Source organism: Aethina tumida, chromosome 5, assembly GCF_024364675.1.
Source record: "Aethina tumida isolate Nest 87 chromosome 5, icAetTumi1.1, whole genome shotgun sequence".
Lineage (NCBI taxonomy): Eukaryota > Metazoa > Arthropoda > Insecta > Coleoptera > Nitidulidae > Aethina > Aethina tumida.
In genome coordinates this window covers 27944081-27964287 of record NC_065439.1, presented here as the reverse complement: position 1 = coordinate 27964287, position 20207 = coordinate 27944081, and the positions used below count along the sequence as shown (strand labels likewise).

At 31.1% G+C, this 20207-nt stretch overlaps 3 protein-coding genes across 6 annotated transcripts in view; all 3 read left to right on the top strand.

Moving 5' to 3' along the window:
* The window catches only part of LOC109599094 (regulator of G-protein signaling 11), a 50577-nt gene extending 40184 nt beyond the window's left edge, over positions 1 to 10393 (top strand). For both annotated transcript variants that reach the window (XM_049967793.1, XM_020015036.2), the window contains 8 exons: positions 4545 to 4720; positions 4773 to 4976; positions 5037 to 5258; positions 5320 to 5583; positions 5874 to 5936; positions 6917 to 7094; positions 7189 to 7850; positions 8444 to 10393. In XM_049967793.1, the coding sequence (XP_049823750.1) occupies positions 4545 to 4720; positions 4773 to 4976; positions 5037 to 5258; positions 5320 to 5583; positions 5874 to 5936; positions 6917 to 7094; positions 7189 to 7850; positions 8444 to 8504 (1830 nt within the window). In that variant the 3' untranslated portion in view covers positions 8505 to 10393. The remainder of the gene's footprint in view (positions 1 to 4544; positions 4721 to 4772; positions 4977 to 5036; positions 5259 to 5319; positions 5584 to 5873; positions 5937 to 6916; positions 7095 to 7188; positions 7851 to 8443) is intronic.
* Positions 10394 to 10914: 521 nt separating this feature from the next.
* Positions 10915 to 13809, top strand: LOC109599072 (27 kDa hemolymph protein). Its single transcript, XM_020015012.2, has 9 exons — positions 10915 to 11032; positions 11452 to 11579; positions 11801 to 12077; positions 12136 to 12283; positions 12345 to 12478; positions 12741 to 12868; positions 13047 to 13257; positions 13322 to 13463; positions 13549 to 13809. Exons 1-9 carry the CDS (start codon positions 10996 to 10998, stop codon positions 13673 to 13675), a joined length of 1332 nt encoding a protein of 443 aa, XP_019870571.2. The 5' UTR covers positions 10915 to 10995; the 3' UTR covers positions 13676 to 13809.
* A 1988-nt stretch (positions 13810 to 15797) lies between these two features.
* The window catches only part of LOC109599066 (protocadherin-like wing polarity protein stan), a 35688-nt gene continuing 31278 nt past the window's right edge, over positions 15798 to 20207 (top strand). For 2 of the 3 annotated variants that reach the window (XM_049967784.1, XM_049967786.1), the window contains exon 1: positions 15798 to 15996. The gene's annotated coding sequence lies outside the window, so the exon portion shown is untranslated. Of the gene's footprint in view, positions 15997 to 16814; positions 16832 to 20207 lie in introns of those variants that run through there. The other variant, XM_049967785.1, reaches the window with a different exon arrangement.

Sequence of the window (20207 nt, the reverse complement as noted above, 5' to 3'; positions counted from 1 at the left end):
AATATCTTATACTAATTTATTTGAATATTTTAATTAAATTTTTTGTTTCGCATCCACCACTTTTACAACTGTTGTTAAAAATGGCGAATGCGCAACCAATCCAATAATTAGTTACTATTAAACAAATTCTAAGAATAAGTTAATTATATTAAAAGTAATTTATTTCTTCCACTGTCAGCACCATTTTTAACAGGTACTATTTAATTTTTTTTAATTAATCAGTAAAGTAGCCTTTAAAATACTATAAAAAATATGATTTTGATGTTTAATAAATGTTTAAACATGATGAATGCGCAAACAAATTGTATAATTACAACTACATCCAAAAGGCAATTAGTTTTATGTTTTCAAATGTCTTATCCTAATTCATTTGAATATTTTAATTAAGTTTTTTGTTTCGCATCCACCATTTTTATAACTGTTGTTAAAAATGGCGAATGCGCAACCAATCCAATAATTAGTTACTATTAAACAAATTCTAAGAATAAGTTGATTATTTTAAAACTAATTTATTTTATCTACTGTTAGATCCATTTTTAACAGGTACTATTTACTTTTATTTAATTAATCAGGAAAGTACCCTTTAAAATACTATAAAAAATATGATTTTGATGTTTAATAAATGTTTAAACATCCTGAATACTCAAACAAATTGTATAATTACAACTACATCCAAAAGGGAATTAGTTTTATGTTTTCAAATATCTTATCCTAATTCTTTTGAATATTTTAATTAAGTTTTTTGTTTCGCATCCACCATTTTTATAACTGTTGTTAAAAATGGCGAATGCGCAACCAATCCAATAATTAGTTACTATTAAACAAATTCTAAGAATAAGTTGATTATTTTAAAACTAATTTATTTTATCTACTGTTAGATCCATTTTTAACAGGTACTATTTACTTTTATTTAATTAATCAGGAAAGTACCCTTTAAAATACTATAAAAAATATGATTTTGATGTTTAATAAATGTTTAAATATCCTGAATACTCAAACAAATTGTATAATTACAACTACATCCAAAAGGGAATTAGTTTTATGTTTTCAAATATCTTATCCTAATTCTTTTGAATATTTTAATCAAGTTTTTTGTTTCGCATCCACCATTTTTACAACTGTTGTTAAAAATGGCGAATGCGCAACCAATCCAATAATTAGTTACTATTAAACAAATTCTAAGAATAAGTTAATTATATTAAAAGTAATTTATTTCTTCCACTGTTAGCTCCATTTTTAACAGGTACTATTTTATTTTTATTTAATTAATCAGGAAAGTACCCTTTAAAATACTATAAAAAATATGATTTTGATGTTTAATAAATGTTTAAACATCGTTAATGCGCAAACAAATTGCCTAATTACAACTACATCCAAAAGGAAATTAGTTTTATGTTTTCAAATATCTTATCCTAATTCATTTGAATATTTTAATTAAGTTTTTTGTTTCGCATCCACCATTTTTATAACTGTTGTTAAAAATGGCGAATGCGCAACCAATCCAATAATTAGTTACTATTAAACAAATTCTAAGAATAAGTTGATTATTTTAAAACTAATTTATTTTATCTACTGTTAGATTCATTTTTAACAGGTACTATTTACTTTTATTTAATTAATCAGGAAAGTACCCTTTAAAATACTATAAAAAATATGATTTTGATGTTTAATAAATGTTTAAACATCCTGAATACTCAAACAAATTGTATAATTACAACTACATCCAAAAGGGAATTAGTTTTATGTTTTCAAATATCTTATCCTAATTCTTTTGAATATTTTAATCAAGTTTTTTGTTTCGCATCCACCATTTTTATAACTGTTGTTAAAAATGGCGAATGCGCAACCAATCCAATAATTAGTTACTATTAAACAAATTCTAAGAATAAGTTGATTATTTTAAAACTAATTTATTTTATCTACTGTTAGATCCATTTTTAACAGGTACTATTTACTTTTATTTAATTAATCAGGAAAGTACCCTTTAAAATACTATAAAAAATATGATTTTGATGTTTAATAAATGTTTAAACATCCTGAATACTCAAACAAATTGTATAATTACAACTACATCCAAAAGGGAATTAGTTTTATGTTTTCAAATATCTTATCCTAATTCTTTTGAATATTTTAATCAAGTTTTTTGTTTCGCATCCACCATTTTTATAACTGTTGTTAAAAATGGCGAATGCGCAACCAATCCAATAATTAGTTACTATTAAACAAATTCTAAGAATAAGTTGATTATTTTAAAACTAATTTATTTTATCTACTGTTAGATCCATTTTTAACAGGTACTATTTACTTTTATTTAATTAATCAGGAAAGTACCCTTTAAAATACTATAAAAAATATGATTTTGATGTTTAATAAATGTTTAAACATCCTGAATACTCAAACAAATTGTATAATTACAACTACATCCAAAAGGGAATTAGTTTTATGTTTTCAAATATCTTATCCTAATTCTTTTGAATATTTTAATCAAGTTTTTTGTTTCGCATCCACCATTTTTACAACTGTTGTTAAAAATGGCGAATGCGCAACCAATCCAATAATTAGTTACTATTAAACAAATTCTAAGAATAAGTTAATTATATTAAAAGTAATTTATTTCTTCCACTGTTAGCTCCATTTTTAACAGGTACTATTTTATTTTTTTTAATTAATCAGTAAAGTAGCCTTTAAAATACTATAAAAAATATGATTTTGATGTTTAATAAATGTTTAAACATCATGAATGCGCAAAGAAATTATATAATTACAACTACATCCAAAAGGCAATTAGTTTTATGTTTTCAAATATCTTATCCTAATTCATTTGAATATTTTAATTAAGTTTTTTGTTTCGCATCCACCATTTTTATAACTGTTGTTAAAAATGGCGAATGCGCAATCAATCCAGTTTACATGAGACTAGATTAATTATAATTTTCTGTATTAATTTTATACTCCAAGTTTCAACGTTAAAGGATAAATTAAAAATTAGTTTTTAGTACAGTTCTCCAATTTGCTGGACTATGAAATTCATAACTTTTCCTCGTCAGAGACTGCTAAATAAAAAATTTTAATTATCTGCTTCCATCTAAAAGGGTTGAAAATACCGACCCATAATTATCTTTAAACGAAATTAAAAATGTATAATTAAAAAAAAAGAAAGATATTTGAGAGGAAATACAGCAAACATTTTATAATTTTAATAAATTAAAAACTTCTAGTTATATTTAGTTTTTAGTAATATGTTCATTAGAGACACAAATCAATTTTTTAAATTTGATTTTAAATCTTCATGAACAGATGTATGTTTAAAATATTTACTTTACTCTATGATTTTCAAGAAAAAATCAATATTAACATTGAGTCAAATTTAATTTCTTCAATATTTCTTCATTAATAAAAAATTAAACTATAACTGTAATCATATTTCATTCATTTATAACAAATAAATCTTTTTTAAGTTTCAACGCGTTGTCAGGTAGTTATTTATTTACATATTGAAAGAAAAAAAACGATCCTAAGGTATATCCACAGATTTGAAGACCTGAGACATTTATTTCCCGGGCATTCATTAGTTGCGGAACCACGTCTGCCAAAGTCGTAATCTGATCCTCTGCAAAAATTGCCCCTGATACGTGCTCTGTCGCAATAGTCCCCGGGGACCGTCATAAAAACCCACATTTGTGCACCCGAAATAAAGTGCCACGTAACTCTTATGCTTATTTAAAAATATGTCATCTCAATATGTGTGGAAATAATAAGCATTCAACCTGTTTTATCTGTTTTATGTGTGTTTTACGACACATCGAGGGAAATTTATAAGACATACAGTCATTAAAATTTAACACATTTACATCTTATTTGTTTTTCTTGCCCCCCACTGGATGACAGTTTTGTAATTGTGATACCAGAGAGAGAGAGAATGATAATTATTAATTACTAATTAAGCATTCTCTCAGTTACACTGGAAATGTCTGCGAGTGCGAAAATCCTTTATTCCTCCATTCAAAGTGCGTTAAAGGGAATTTCATTATTTATGCTGGCAAACAATGGTATAATGAAGTTGGATGAGTGAAGGCGGTAAGCCGTTACGTACATGTCACCACTAGTTTCACACATTACGATTATTACCGGTGGTTGACTGAGTATTATGTATTTATGGCTCTGAATGCTTCAAAATCATATAATTATTAGTGACACTATCGGTTTTATTTACCCATAGCAATAACCAATTTTATAACCGACTATAATTTATAATTTATGGATATTAAACTGAATTTATTGGGAGGTACTATAAAGCCATACTTATAAATCAATTAGAACATCTTCCTCTTAACAAACATCATCTTGAAAGATTCTTGAGTAGAATGTATGTATGTATGTATGTATGTATTTCAAAAAATATTGGAAGCATAATTGTACTTATATTTATAATAATAATTACTATTACTCTTGCAGTAATAGTAATTTAATTATTCATTAATTAAACTAGTTAATTTTTAAAATATTAACCTTGAAGAATATCACAATTTTAATGAATTTTTCAGGTGGAACTACTAAAAAACAGCTTATCGAGAACAAGGGTAAAAGTATCTCAAGCCCTTGAAAGCATGATTCAACATGTACAAACGTATCATGATTACGACCCCCTCACAAACGCTCAGCTCCCTCCAAACCCGTGGGTCAGCGAAGACACAACCTACTGGCAACTAAACAGTCCTTTGTAAGTTTTACTTAGTTAAGAATAAAGGAGATTGGTACATTTGTTGTTTTAGAATGGACTGTCCACCTACAAGTAGAGTGAAAAGATGGGCCATATCCATGGAAGAACTAGTATCGGATCCCACAGGCTTACGAGAATTTACTCAATACCTTAAGAAAGAGTACAGCCACGAAAACATTAGATTCTGGAGGGCTGTCAATGACTTGAGAAGATCCGCTCAGTCTCAAATACCCAGGATGGTCGAAGCGATATTTAAGTAAGTAGTCTGACAAGTCACCCAATCAGTTATACGTAATAAGTTGCTTAATATTTTTAGAGAGTTCTTAGCACCCGCAGCTCCTTGCGAGATCAATATCGACGGTAAAACTATGGAAAAAATACACCAAGAAATGAAAAACCCAACCAGGTTCACATTCGACGCTGCCCAAGAACATGTATATACTTTGTTGCTAAAAAAAGATTGTTATCCTAGATTTATTAGGTCCGAGTACTACAAAACGTTACTAGCGAATGGCAACTACCCCATACAAAAGAAAAGGTACCAGTAACCAGTAATTACTTCAAACGGCTCACATTAGTAATAATAATTCCGTGGCTAGATTCTTCGGTTTCGGCCCGACAAAGAAGAAAACATCAACGAGCACAGCGCCCCTACCCCAGCTGGTGCAACAGTCGGGCGGAACGGCGCAGGGCGGCAGCGGGGCGGGTTCGTCGGTCTGCGCCGGCGCCTCCTCGCTGACCAAGAGACGCGGAAGCGATCGCAGCCTTTCGGGGTCGGCGCACGAACTCGCCGTCGCCGGCGTCAAGGACCCCAAGGTGCCGCACTCGCACTCCCAGAGCAACCTCAGCGACATACCCTACAGGTGAGCGTTCGGCGATGGCGCGGGTTAAAATGCACGGCCCGCATGGCTTCACTGGCCGTCCGCTCAGTGTACTACACCTGAATTAGAGCGATTATCATTTTTTGTTCGGTTCGTCTTTGAGACGTTCGTTTGTGGGTGGCAACAAATTGTTGGCTCAGTCAATAAGTTTTATTTTTGGGACATTTTTTATGAGATTATTTGTTGCCTCTTAACATTTTATACGATACATAACATGCATCGCAATGAACTAGTCGTAGTTAGAATAGCTGGAGTTCATGCTTCACTTGCAGGGGAGACTTGGCGAACCTTCCCTCTAATTCCGGCCCTTCGATGGCTGCCACAGAGCCCAGCCCGTAAGTTTGTGCCCGACGTATGCCGTATGGTTAACAAAAAGATAACAATATACATATTACTATTTGCTACATCTAAAGACATCTAGGGGAAGTACCAAATTTGTCCAATAAGTTTATTTGAAGGTTAACGAAAGATACAAATTTTATACTTCCCACTTTGGTCTTTACAAGATGTTTTAAAGTGTTTTATACGTGTTGTTTTACAGTAATGGATTGTTGTTGATTCGTATATGGATGGTGGATGTTTTTGCTCTGTATTTTGTGCCTCATCGATGTATTTCTCTATTGCTTTCATTTTTCATTTCAATATTTATAACAAAACTTGAAAATGGAGCTTAGGCCAAATAAATACAATAAAATTTAGTTACCTGTCCTAACTTAAAACACCATATTCAAGTTTTGTCTGTTAATAATAAACCCCTAATCTCTATTTGCTTTCTTGCAGCTTTTTCTGGAATAAAATAAGTGTCCATAAGATATATTTTTCTTTATTTCATTATTTACTTGTACACACATTAAATGTATATACAATAATTTAATCATTGTGGGCCTGAAATAAAAAGATTAATTTTGTAAAGAAGAGCATCATCTTCGCATGTTCCAAGTCCTTAAATATAAAATATTAAGTATTAATAAAGTACCAGGTTATCTTCTGTAGAATACAAATTGGTCAAATACCTGCACAGTAATTTGACTGAAAAATGTTATAGACAAACATCTTAAAATAGGTGCAAATGTAAACCTCCCCTCTGCCAACAGTTTCCAAATTACTAAACTTCTTTTTAGTAGACTTAAACTAGACATATATCCAAAGACAAGGTGTGCATGTCTTCCAAAACAAAAACAATAAGTGTTGTACAGAGACGTATGTGTTCACCATTTAAACAATATATAAATGTTGCACCTGTATTTGACAACCTTCTGCCCATCTCTTAGTCTTTCACTATTTTGTACTCATATAGATATCTGTGTGTGTTTAGAGTGAAGAAACCAAGTATCGCAATAGTAGCGGGCGCGTCCACATCGGAGGACGTCTGCCCTTGGGAGAGCGGGCCCCAACAACAGCACGAGCCCAGATCAAGGAAGAATTCAACGCAGCTGGACTCGGGAAGCTCGTCTTCGGACATCAGCGTCGCCGTCGCTGATGTCACGGAAAGGGTAAATAACCACACCCATACAATATACCCATCCCAGCCTGTATTATGTCTGGCCCTGTAAGTAGATAGAAAGTTATAACTAGTCGTTTGATTAGGTACAAAGGACGAGCATCCTGACGCAGCAGCACACCCTTGACGGCGGCGGTCTGTGCACCGGCCGCTCGCTGACCGCCAAATCGGCGGAGCCGGTCCGACGCGCCTCCGTCTCCGTGCCAATCCAGCACAGCGGCGCGGACGGCACCCGCCGCAAAGTCAGCTCCTTCGAGGACAACAGCTCCGCAGCGACCAGCACCTCCTCGTCTGTGTTCACCCTACCCGCTGAGACCGCACCGCAAGAAGGTACGAGCGGCAAAAAGGGCGAGGTAGACGAGAGTGCGGACAAAACTGTAACCAAGAGCCACAGCCTGGCCAAGACTTGTTCAGTGGCGCCAATAATCAGTGTCAGTTCAGTGGCGGACGACTTACCCAGCGAAGATTCGACGGCCGAAACTGAAATACCGATCGTAGCTCCCACGGCCGAGCCGGAGGAAGTGACCGAAGCGACGGAAGCGACCGAACCTTCGGAGGAGGTGTCCGCGCCCTCCCAGGAACCGGAAGCGGATTTAGCACTTCCGGAACCTTTGGCGCCGTTGGCGGTGCCGGATAGTGAGTCGCCGGCCAGCGAGGCGCCGCCCTCCGAGTTGGGGGAGGCGACTGGAGGACAGGAGGGAGCGGATGCGGAGGCCAAAAGCAACGACGTGTGTCCGTGGGAAGACGAGTAAGGACACGTGTGCACTAGCACTGCATCGTACGATCGGTCGGACGAAACGAGATTTTAATTGTTTAGAATAAACTCTTAATAGAGGTTTCTAGATAAATACAATAGGTAACTACTGACTGAAAAAACCAAATTATATACAGGTCTACTTTCCATAGAATATACTATAGATGTTACGTACAAAATCTTTCACTTCATCCTCATACCTGATTCGTGTAGATTTTAGAACAACGGAAGTCTCGTTTCATCTCTATAATAATCAACTGTAGTCAGCTAAGCATTATAGGCATGATCATATTTCAATTAAAATTATTATATAATCAACCTAGATTGTTAGAACAAATTTTCAATATAAATTACATTTTCCAAATTTTGCCAATAAAATAAGTATACCATATATATCTTACGATACTAAAATTCTTAATAATTACGTCCCTTTGCATTGTTCATTATCGAATATGCAATTAGATCTCGTGACGTCCACAGAATCTCGCATAGCACATAAAAATCCACCCCTACTCCACTGTGTAGCATCACCAAAAAATAAAAACCAATTATACCATTTTCTATCTAAAAAGTGTATTATCCCACAGGGAAACATGTAAAGTGGACACACCATTTGTGAAGACCTACGCCACCCTGGGATATCTGTAATCAACTTCAACAATGGTACTACTGTCCTAAAAAATAAAAATATATTGCTCACAAAAATCGAATAGTAATGTTTCGTAAAAATTCGAACAACCTGCTTTGATAAAACCAAACACAGATGAACATGGTCCCAATAATCCATTTGATCCATTTAAACGGATAAAACAAATGAAGTTGTCAGTATGTATTTCCTTTACATATCTTCGACGATATAATATCAATGGGCCAGATATTTGTCTTTACATTTTAACTACATTGTGTGTGAAACAATAAATAATTTGAACGAGAAGATTAAATGAATAAACAACCGATTAGCTAAAATGTTGTGGGACAAAAGGTTTATTTAATCTTCGTCTATTCTAAACAATTCTGGTAAGGGCATCAAACATATTAAACCTAAATTGTCCAAAACCGTTTATCAACGCTAATGATGTTATTTGTCTGGCTTTATATAATTAATGTGAGTTATCAGAGGTTTCATAGGTAGCTTAGAACATAGGTTATAAGAATCTTGATGTTTGATGTGCTTTATAGTAATTATATTATAAAAAAAGATAACGGCAACATCAGCGTTAGTAAACATTTTGATTAGGAAAATGGCACTTTTATTTTTCGGAACAACCTCACAACATCAATCTCAGAACATTGCACCCTTTCCGTATATCGAAATTTTAAAAAAAAAAACATTCGGGTTTTTTAACACAGTTGGCGTATAGTAAAGAATTTCTTGTGGGAAGATTTTTAAAATTTCGGCAATTGTTTAGGCAAATTTTCAGTTTAGGAAGGTTGTTCTTTTCAAAAAACGGTTATTTATAACGGTCGACAAAGTAACCACGGATTGGAATATCTGTGAGCCCTTAAATTCAAATCTGTGGTAAATTAATTTACTTTGCAACGACATTCCAACCAGTTAGAGAATACACACCGGTTTATATTTAGCCCAAGACGTTCAATGATAACAGTATAACATTGTTGTTATAATCGTATATAATCGTTAGCATACATACATATATTATAGATGTGAAGATAATAAAGAATAAAATAAAAGTTAAAAATATAATATTATAAAGGTACAATGCTAAACTCAAAAAAAAAAAAAATGTTATAACCACTTTCGTAAATTTTAAGCACGTATACTACCATATAGTTTTAAGATGTGTTTTAGATGTAGCTTAATTAGTGGATGTATGGGTAACCCACAGCGTATTTTCTGACTGTGACACTTTAGTTCGTGCAGATACGTTTAAATGTTTGATGCCGTTAATAATAATTAAAACAGTTAACACCCAAGCAGGTAACCATACATACATTCTTGAAACACTTATTAAAAGTTTCATCCCTAGCAATTCTATAGTATTCTATTCAATTTGTGAGCAAAACATTCTACAAATGCAAATAAAAATTATTTAAGTGGCTGCAAAAGCCTTAATTTTGGCCTATACGCATATTATTGTTAAATTATCAGTAAAGTAGAATGACTGTTATGCTTTTGGAAAATGTATAAACATGGAGAAAATTTAGTGGCCTGTCAAATAAGGGAGATGTAAATAAGGCTCAATATAAAGCTTTGAGTCTAAATTGAAAAACAAAAATGAAAAAAATACTCAATTAACAATGTAATGTTACTTATTGATGCTATTTTTATGAATAAATGTTTTGTCTTTTAGGTAAAAAATTAAAATGATGTGGTACGCATCTGATATTTAAAAGTCATTACCAGATGCAGATTGTTAGCTATGTAAATAGTTTTATAATATTAGCTGATATACATTATTATTACGATTATTATGAAATGTTACCACTTAATGTTCTTAAAATTTATTTAATAGAATTGTTAATAGATAATGTTATTATGAAATTATTGTAGAATAATAAAATAAAAACATTCTGTATGTTGAGTTTTATTTACCTAAATTTTCTGTTATTTTTATTTCAATAGTTATATTTCAAAACAGTTTTCTACTTTGATTATTGATTAATTAATTTCCTATATTACATACTTTTATTTTATTTTATAAATATTATTTGAAAATTTCCAATTATCAATTTACAAATTAATTAAATTTATTATATTAATTTGATATAGTGTAATTATTTCGTTTTCTTATTACGAATGAATTAATTAATGAACTAATTTCACATAAAATGTGTGATAAAAAATGTTTAAAATACAACAATCTATTAATATGTGCAATTTTATGAATAAAACACCAGTAACATTTATTTTTACAACTTACTCCTTGAATTAAAAGAAGTAAATCCGGCTGTAACACACAAGATGTGTTTTATCAGCTTGCTTATCCCATTAAAAATAAATACTAAATTATATTTTCCTTTTACATTTATTGGTAGATAAAGGGAGATAAAGTTCATAACCTTTGATTAAGCATACGAGAGGTTATATTAGAATGACCTTATGGATATACGTCCGTTTGAAAATTAAGATATAATTAGTGTTGATTTGCTCATTGTCGCGACAGCATCTCTCCTTAAGATGAAGACGACGTTGGGAATTTTGCTGCTTTTTGCAGGTAAATGTTTTGTTTATTTCTATTTACTATTTTACTGGACATAACTTTTAATTATTGATTCATATTCTAATCGTGGTTTCCAATAAAAAACTAATTTAACACCTTTTTACAAAAACTAATTGTTTTTTATTATAATTAAACACAATTAGGAACATTCACCACAGTTTATTAGTTTTAAACGGGTTTTTATCAATCGAATTTCTTGAAAAGTTTATAAAAAACATATTAAATAATATTATCATTGGTAATTTATTTACGTATTGCGAATATTTAATCAACAAGTTATTTTTGTAACTGTGTAAACATCTTTTATTTAAATGATTAACCCACTTTATAAATTACAATATTATTCTTATTTATTTTCTATAGTTATGTAAAATGGAATTGTAAAAAGTTTATATTATTATTAACATTTTCAGTTACTTGCTATGGGGAAATCACCAGCATCCAGAACTTACCAAACCTACCAAATTTAAATGACCTTGTACCTTCCATCAAAGAAAAATGTGAGAAGAAAGGAGGCAAGGGAACCTACGAAAATATAGAAGTAAGTGAATATAAAATTTTAAATTACAATTAGTGACGTTCCAAAGAGGATGCGATGAATTAACAATTATCCAAGAACTTAATTGTTTGTTTCCTTTTTTTATGAAACGAATCTAATAAGGAAATATCAAGAAATAATTCTTAGAAACTGAGACACCCATTAAAGAAAAAATTCTATTTTCGAATAGCAATTTATTAATTTCTCTACTGATTTAATTATAGAAAGTCGGTCCAGAAGTGAAGACCTGCTTGGACGGTTTAATCAACTTTGAGACCCTGAAACAAGAAGTGGAGGAAAGTAAGAAGACAGGATCGATGGACGAAGTTTTCGGAAAGTACTGCAAAAAACGTCCCCAAATTAGGGCATGCATTCAAAAAGGCATAGATGCTGTCACTCCCTGCTTGGATGACAACGAAAGAAGTGCTTTAAACATCACTTTGAACATCTTGAAGGAACTCGGGGAGTTTGTTTGTTATCGTGACGGAGACAGAATTGCCAGTAAGTCGTTTTTAAGTATTCATTCCGGTTAATCAGGTCAAGCATCTATTTGTTCCAGTGTTTGTGGCCGAGGGAGGCGTTGACTGCTTAAAGGACCATTTGGAGGGTGTGCAACAGTGTGTTAACAGCACTCTGAAGCTTGATTCCTCCAAGTTGACCAAATTAACTCCAAACTCCATTCCTAAAATCGATAAAACCGGATGCGAGTAAGTGACATATTTAATTAATTAATTTCAAAATGATACATTTTGTAAATCTTTCTTCCAGTGATTTATCAAAAGTTCAAACTTGCGTGGTTGCGGAATTAGAAAAATGCAAGGACAGTACTCCAGCCAACATTGTGGATGCGTTGTTCAGGTTCATCAAGAAATCCGCTTGTGATGACAAAAAACCCAAGAGAAGTCTGTATTTTTAACTTTGAACCAACTGTACATATAGTGATAAAATAAATCTTTTTTTGGCCTGCTTACTAGTTTGCTTTCCAAATTTCAAGCATGAACACTTCTTCCGTTTATCTGCTTATTAGAGCTTATTTCTATGTGTTATAATTTCTGTTTTTCAATAGCTTCTTTTGTGAAAAATTATTTACAAAAACTTAAATTGAAAAGGATCATTACTGAATCAGTTCGTGAACCTGTATGTTATGTTTATGAATTATTACAGGTGTTTTTAAAAGAGAAGTTAATAATGCTATATCTGAGAACCAAGTCCAGTTTAAGGCTGTGGTAGTTGAAAAAGTTAAAACTTACTGTAATGAATATGGAAAAGGAGAAGCTTTCATTGATTTAAAGGTAAATTAATCATTTGTCATATGTAAACCCACATCAATTTGAGACTACGAGACATTTAATTCTTATAAATAAACTATTACCAATTCAATCAATGAGTAACTCAAAATATTTTAATCAAGTAATGCTCATTGATAAAAATGAAACGTCAGCAAAACACAACTATCTATTAATATTGCAGGACTCATTGATTAAGTCGAGAACATGTACTGGAAATTTTCTTGACATATTTGGTGGTCAACAAGATGTAAGAATTGCCAAATGTTACTCAGACACAGTGACCAAAATCGAAAACTGTTTACCAGAAGAACTGAAATACTTTCCTGGTTTCGTGGTGGATGTCTTACAATCCGTCACACAATTTCTAAGAGACAACATGCAGAATTTCAAACGTAAGCACCAATTCTCGCAATGGACAATCCGACACACTTGTGCATTGTTTGCGATTATTTTCAGTGTCATCAACTAACATGGTATTTCAGCAATGTTTCATGACTTTGAAACAGGAGAATTCCAAGAAGGCCTTTATGGAATGCCTTAACGACAGTAATTTGGGTGATTCAAGCAACCAGATTTACACAAAAGATGTGACGTGCCGGTAAGAATTTTAATTGTTGGCATTGCAAGAACGCATATAACGTTAATTAATTTGTGCGATTAAAAAATGCTTTGTTACTTTTTAGTAAGCTCAAGGAACTGGCGGCGTGCGCTTCCAACGTGATCAGGATCACGTGCATTCCGGATATAAATCTGGACAAATTCAGAGACGGTTTGGAGGGTGCATTCACCAAACCCTGTAGAAGTGAATAGAGTGGTAATATCAAAGTAGCAACACGTTGACTAGTACCTGGGTGAAAGGCATAAGTAATGAAAGGCATTAAAATAAATGTCTGAGTATTTGTTACTTAATTAAACCATAAGCCACTAATAGAATATATTCTACACATATGTCCTTTATTTATGTTTGTTATTATTAAAAATTACAATTATACTTTTAGATTGTATACTCATAATTTATTAACAGTTTTAAATTTATTCATGTTTTCTTTAATTTTAACGGAAAATTTAAGGAAGAGGTTATTAAAGGTTACACTTATTATCTCACATGAATTTATTTCTTTTAAAACTATAAATCGCTTTGAAGAAATCGCAATTCCATGTAACAAATAAAAATAAACCATTATTGATATAACTAAACCTTCCATTGATATATTAATTATACTAATCTTCGACTGTCATATCTTATCATAAATTCCTTGATGAAAAATCAAATAAAATCAAAAGTTAAAAACAGAATTTTTGAAATATTGCTGGATTCCCATATTTTGCCAATTTAGCCCTGCCAAAAGATCAAATACTAGCATTGACAAACAAAATTAGACACCAATGTTTCATGTATTTTCTGTGACTTTTGATCCAAAATTTGAATTGGTAAAAACCCTTCCTGTAGTGAACTAAAAGAGGGTAAGTTTTAGAATTAGCTGAATTTAAAAGGAAACTTAAAATACATATGACAATCGACTTCTTACAATCTATTCTTTATCATTTTTTTTTTAATTCAACAAAAACCTATCATCTTGGCAGTGACTGTATATCTATGCCTTCAAAAATCTTCATATTGCCACACCTGTAACTTATTGGGGGTTGAGGAGTAGCTCAGATAAACACAGAATCCAAATATATCCAAATATATACAAAATCTTTAAGGATGTAGATGATACTAACCCCTATATGATTGTACTCCACCTTCTATTTCACTATCATCCATTCTTCACACTTAGTCTACTGCTCTACTTTAATTAATTAAACAATACATTAATGTTTATTAAAACATGACCCCGATGATTTCTTTATTCAACACGTAGTCTATCTTACTATAAACAATAATAAACACTCGGAAATGCCTTATGTCCATATGTGACAATATGCAACTAACATTACACTGGACTCTATTCATGATCAATTGGGGTATTTCTAATCTTTTTTTTTTTCAAAAAACTCACTTAACTCATGAACATCAAGCATCTGACGTCTGTTTGCAGTGCCACTAACATATTTGTTACAAATATGAATATTTGTAACACTTTTCTTTTGTATTTCCACACGTCTTCTAAATTTATTGCTTAATAACTCTTCTTTTGTAACATTTGATCTAATATAAATCTATTTCTTTTAAGACCACAAATTGAATACTATTTACACATAAACTGTTATTATTATGTCTTAATTATAAACTGATTTATGAAATAATATTAATAATAATTGTAATAATGATAATTATAATATAATATTAAATGATTGAGGTCCATCCTATAATTATTATAAATATCAATTCAATATATCACATATTACTACTAATAAAAGTTAATAAACTGTTGTAATGACTCATTTATTATTGATTGATTCTCCTCTCTTGATGTAGCGTTGAAATCTCCAAAAAATACAGGACATTCTAAGCTCAAGTTATGCTAACTTGTAGCTTAAACTTATTGGTTTAAATTATATACTATATGTAACAATATTTTACTGTTTACAAAATATTTTTGGTACTCGGGTGTGTTATTTAAGTTTATTGATCTTTCCAACGCAAAAAGCTCCATCTATAAGCTGATAGGATAAGTTTAAGGATCTACGAAGGACCATGACAAGTGGCGCTTCTCGTGGACAAACTTAAATCCAAGTTCACTATCACTTGAACACTTTGCAAGCTTGCCGGACTGGCGAAATAACTCCAAAGTTCCAATAAGCTTCTTTTCAAAGCTTGTTTTCGATTTTCCAATTAGAATAAATTACGAACAAAGTATTCGTATTAGTTTTTTGAGTTGATGCAGGTACGAAGTGTCTTCACCAGTGAACCTGGCAACGGTGCTTTAAAGTCACCGGTGGTAAACTAAAAACAAAAGCTTCAATATGGCCGTGCGAGCGAGTTCATGCGCTACGTGAACGCCAACGTTTATGAATTAAAACATCATCATTAGCGTGAAAATTAGTGTTGTGACGTTTCTGTGTTGTGTTCCGGACCCGTCTGTTCAAGTGTTGATGGACGTTCCAGTGATTTTGATTTAGGAAAAAAATCGGCGGTTTTGTGTCAATGCACTTGTGAAAGTATGCGAGCCAGGATAAATAAACAGGTAAATAAATTTAAATGACTGTCAACGGTTTGTTTGTTTTATCGTACGCCGGTCCGTGCGATGCAGACGCAAACGTTAGGTAATGCGTAATGAAAGTGGCGAGAGGATTTTCGAAAAAAAAACCAATTTTATAACGAATTCCTTCGATCCGCGATACGATCAAGTTTTCTAATGGAAACGGGTTTTTCAAGAAAAATCGCGGTACGTTCAATTTAACGCAGCCGATGCACTTTCATGAGGACGCAGCCATTAAAGTGTAAAAGTGGGCAGCCAAAAATTTATTAAATATGACTAATTTTTTTGGTTTTCATTTTTAAACTATTAAGGTGCTACGCTGAGTCGTTGTGTATTGTAGCTGTGTGTCCCAAACATGCACTCCAACACGCACTGTAACACACCTACTAAATAAATGTAAATTGAGAATTTAAATAAATAAATATAAATAAAAACCCTTCGTCTCCAATTGGACTGACCCCTCGGTGAATATCAAACACCGATTAGCAGGCGACACACAACCCGCCTGACAGATGGCTGGTTACCTATCCTAACACGGATGAGTCATCAAAGGCACGAAGCCCCTAAAATTTCACCCCCACATATTCGTGGCGGTTGTTTTTTTACGGTCGATACTGCATGGCTAAGGGAATAAAACAACGGGACGATGCTCTAAAACACAAAAGACACTCCACAGAAGCCCCATTGTTCTTGTTTTTCCCTTTATCCGCGGAAAATTCGAGTGGATTGAAGTTCCAGGTTGGAACTGGCGCAACTATGCAGTTCGGTTCGGGGTTTCTACGCGGACGGTTGGGAAATTCGACGCCGGTTTGCGACTGATGTAAGTCCAATTAGATTAGTCCCAACGAGGTTTGGACGTAACTCTTGTTAGATCTAGATTTTTTTATTATTTTGAGGAGCTTTCGAGTCGTAATTTGTTTTGCGCTGGGAGATTTCTAGTTTTGTCCTTGATTTTTAATGTGGCATGTTCATTTATTCTTTTGCTTAACACAATAGACTGTTTAGAAAACTATAATAATTTTATATGCTATTCTTTGATTACTTCTGAAGATACTATGAGTAATTAACAATTAGAAATAAATGAACACTACTCTATCTTTTGCCTTACAATCTTGTAGTAACAGCCCATTTTATCATTTTCTTATTATTGTAGATTAATTTGTATAATAAAAAGAAATATAAAAAGTTATTAAAGAAATTAAAGTAAATAATATTTATATAATAAGAAATAAACATAAAAATAATGATAAATATAAAGAAAGTAACGTTATGTTTTTTAAAATATAATATATAATATATATAAAATATTATATATAATATCAATTAAAATAATTATGTTTTAACAAATAATCTAATCATGTATCTCCAATAAAACTTTTTAAACTTTTTTTATTAATTGGCATGTAAAAAAATAGAATATAACATTTTATTGTTGGACAATTATAAATAATAAAATCTATACACAAACATTTTGGCTTAGTAAAATTAATAATAAAATACAAGGGATTTCCTGAAAATTAGCTAAAAATAATAAATATAATATAAAATAATTATTAACCAAGAATATTTGATAATAAAATAAATTTACTCCAAACCAAACATATAATAAACCAACATTATTTGTAACAAATCACTTTTCAGTACCCAATGCTTAATACAAACTAGACATAAATATTTTACCTTAATAAAATTAATAATAAATATCAAGGATTCCCTGAAAATGAATTAAAGATAAACACAATATAAAATAAACCCATTATTTGTAACAAATGAGTTTTCAGCACCCAATTCATAATGTAACCTAGACTTAAACGTTTTGGCTTAAACAAATTAATAATAAAAATCAATGTTTTCCTGAAAATTTGCTAAAAATAATAAATATAAAAGAAAATGTCTGTCGAATACATAAACGATCATTCTTCTAACCAAATCAGTTCTCAGCACCCAATACTTAATAAAACCTTTCCTGAAAATTAGCTATATAAGATAATAAATATAAAATAAAATATCTAGCAGCCATGAATATTTGAAAACAAAATAAACTAGCTGCAAAACAAAAGGAATAAATCAGCAATTGGCTTAATTTATAGTTTAATTAGTTCACCAAGCAATGAATTACAATGCACACAGAAGTAACTTTGTTTCATTTGCCCTATGTATTCCCCGAAAGTTACTATTAAATTACACAACGTTATTAATAATAACTTTTGCATAATCGCGTTTCTAGTTTTGTCCTAATTCACCTGTCTATCGAGTTTGAGTTGAGCTTTTGTACGTGCCTTTGCGTATTACTAATTCACATTCACATTGAAGACTACGCTACAAGCCAACAATTATTCGCAAGCCCGACTAACATGTAACACACAAATTCCTTTAATAACCGTCATTTTATATTCATAATCCGTTTCCAGAGTTGAGGAATTGATTATGGTGTTTCGTTAACATTATTTCCCGGATACAACTCACGTTAATAACCGCATAAAACTAATAATTTCTTAACACCCCTCTTTGTATTGTAGTTTCATTAACTGACCGGTTTTAGCATGTCGACTTTAATTGGCGACCAAGATTTGTGGTCGGTTTAATTTGGGACACAACTCCCCTTATCCAGGTATGTAAGTCTTTTAAAAACACCTGCCGTCGTTTCTCGTCCTCCGGCGGCAAATTTGGTCCAACGGACTGTTTTCTCTATCAAGTCGTTCTTGTAAATTATTGACAAATATTGTTATATTTTAATATTAAAAAATCTAAACACACATTAGACATTTTTTTAATTAAGATTTTGAATAAGTAATTGAATAATTAAGTAAAGGTTACAGTTAAAACTAAAATACGTAATTTAAATTTAAATATCGTCTGTGTGAATATAAAATACAGTTATTTGGTACATGTTTCAGTACCAAAATGGAAATATTTCATACAATAAGTTATTTTACGATCGCGTTTAAATTCCTGACTGGCTATCAACATCAGAAACTATGAACCAACATTAAAATAGAATATTCAAAACTATAACGTTCATATTAAAATTAAATAATGGAGTAATTTATACGGGATTTTAAGGACCTTTGGACTAGATCATGCTCAAAATGGCTTGCACGAATACCCGTTTATATTATTATATATCTTATGCCCAAATGACGAATGATGCCATCAAAGCTTTGATAAGCATGTCTGTCCATTGTGTTAAAGGGATGCATCGATTAGTTTATCTTCAATAATTATCAGACAACAATTGCATTTGATTAATTGCTGATACGAATTGGACGTTATAAACTAATTATATGCATCGAACAATGGAAATTTCAACATTCTAATACATAACTTTGACATATATATCAATACTGGTTTCTTTTACAAACAAAGATATAAATAAATGTCTGTTTAACACATGTTTTTTACAGCCCAATTTATTATCCAATTTATAGCTACGTATAATACAGATATTAGTCAATTTATTGTCCAATTTTTGACACAAATTCTGTTTTTCAACTTTACTAACATTAAAATAAAAATGTTAATTTAAAAATTGATATAAGAAATACACAAATTGTTACAATAAATTGGACAATGAATTGGTCAATATGATATATAACAATATGTAATATAATATACAGTAAAATAATCTTAATAATTGTAATTATTCATGAAATAAAAATAAGTTAATTGAAATCAATAATTAATATATATTTTACCTTGTCCAGTAATTATGCTTTAAAAATTTATTACTACAATATAATTAATTAGTATTTCAAAATAATTTACTAGTTTCAAATTAATTACTTTTAGAAAGTCTAACTAATTTTTCACACCTCAACTTATTATCCAGTTTTTAAACCTTTAATTTATTGATACGTATAATATAACAATATAATTAACCAATTTTTGGTAATATTTGATATTATACAATGTAAACAAATATACATGTTATAAAAACTAAAATAACTTAAACATAGAATAAAAATGTGGTCGCACTGACCAAGAATTAGTATAGAAAATACTCAAATTGCTAACAAGAAATTGGACAACAGGATATACAATAAATTGGTCAATATATTGAAGTTTATAAAACAGTTATAATCATTATTTAGATAAAGTTAATTAAAATTAATAAAAAATATTAAAATATACAAAAAAATTGAAATTTCTTCATTTTTTTCAATAATTAATTGATTTAAATTTAAATTTGCCCAATA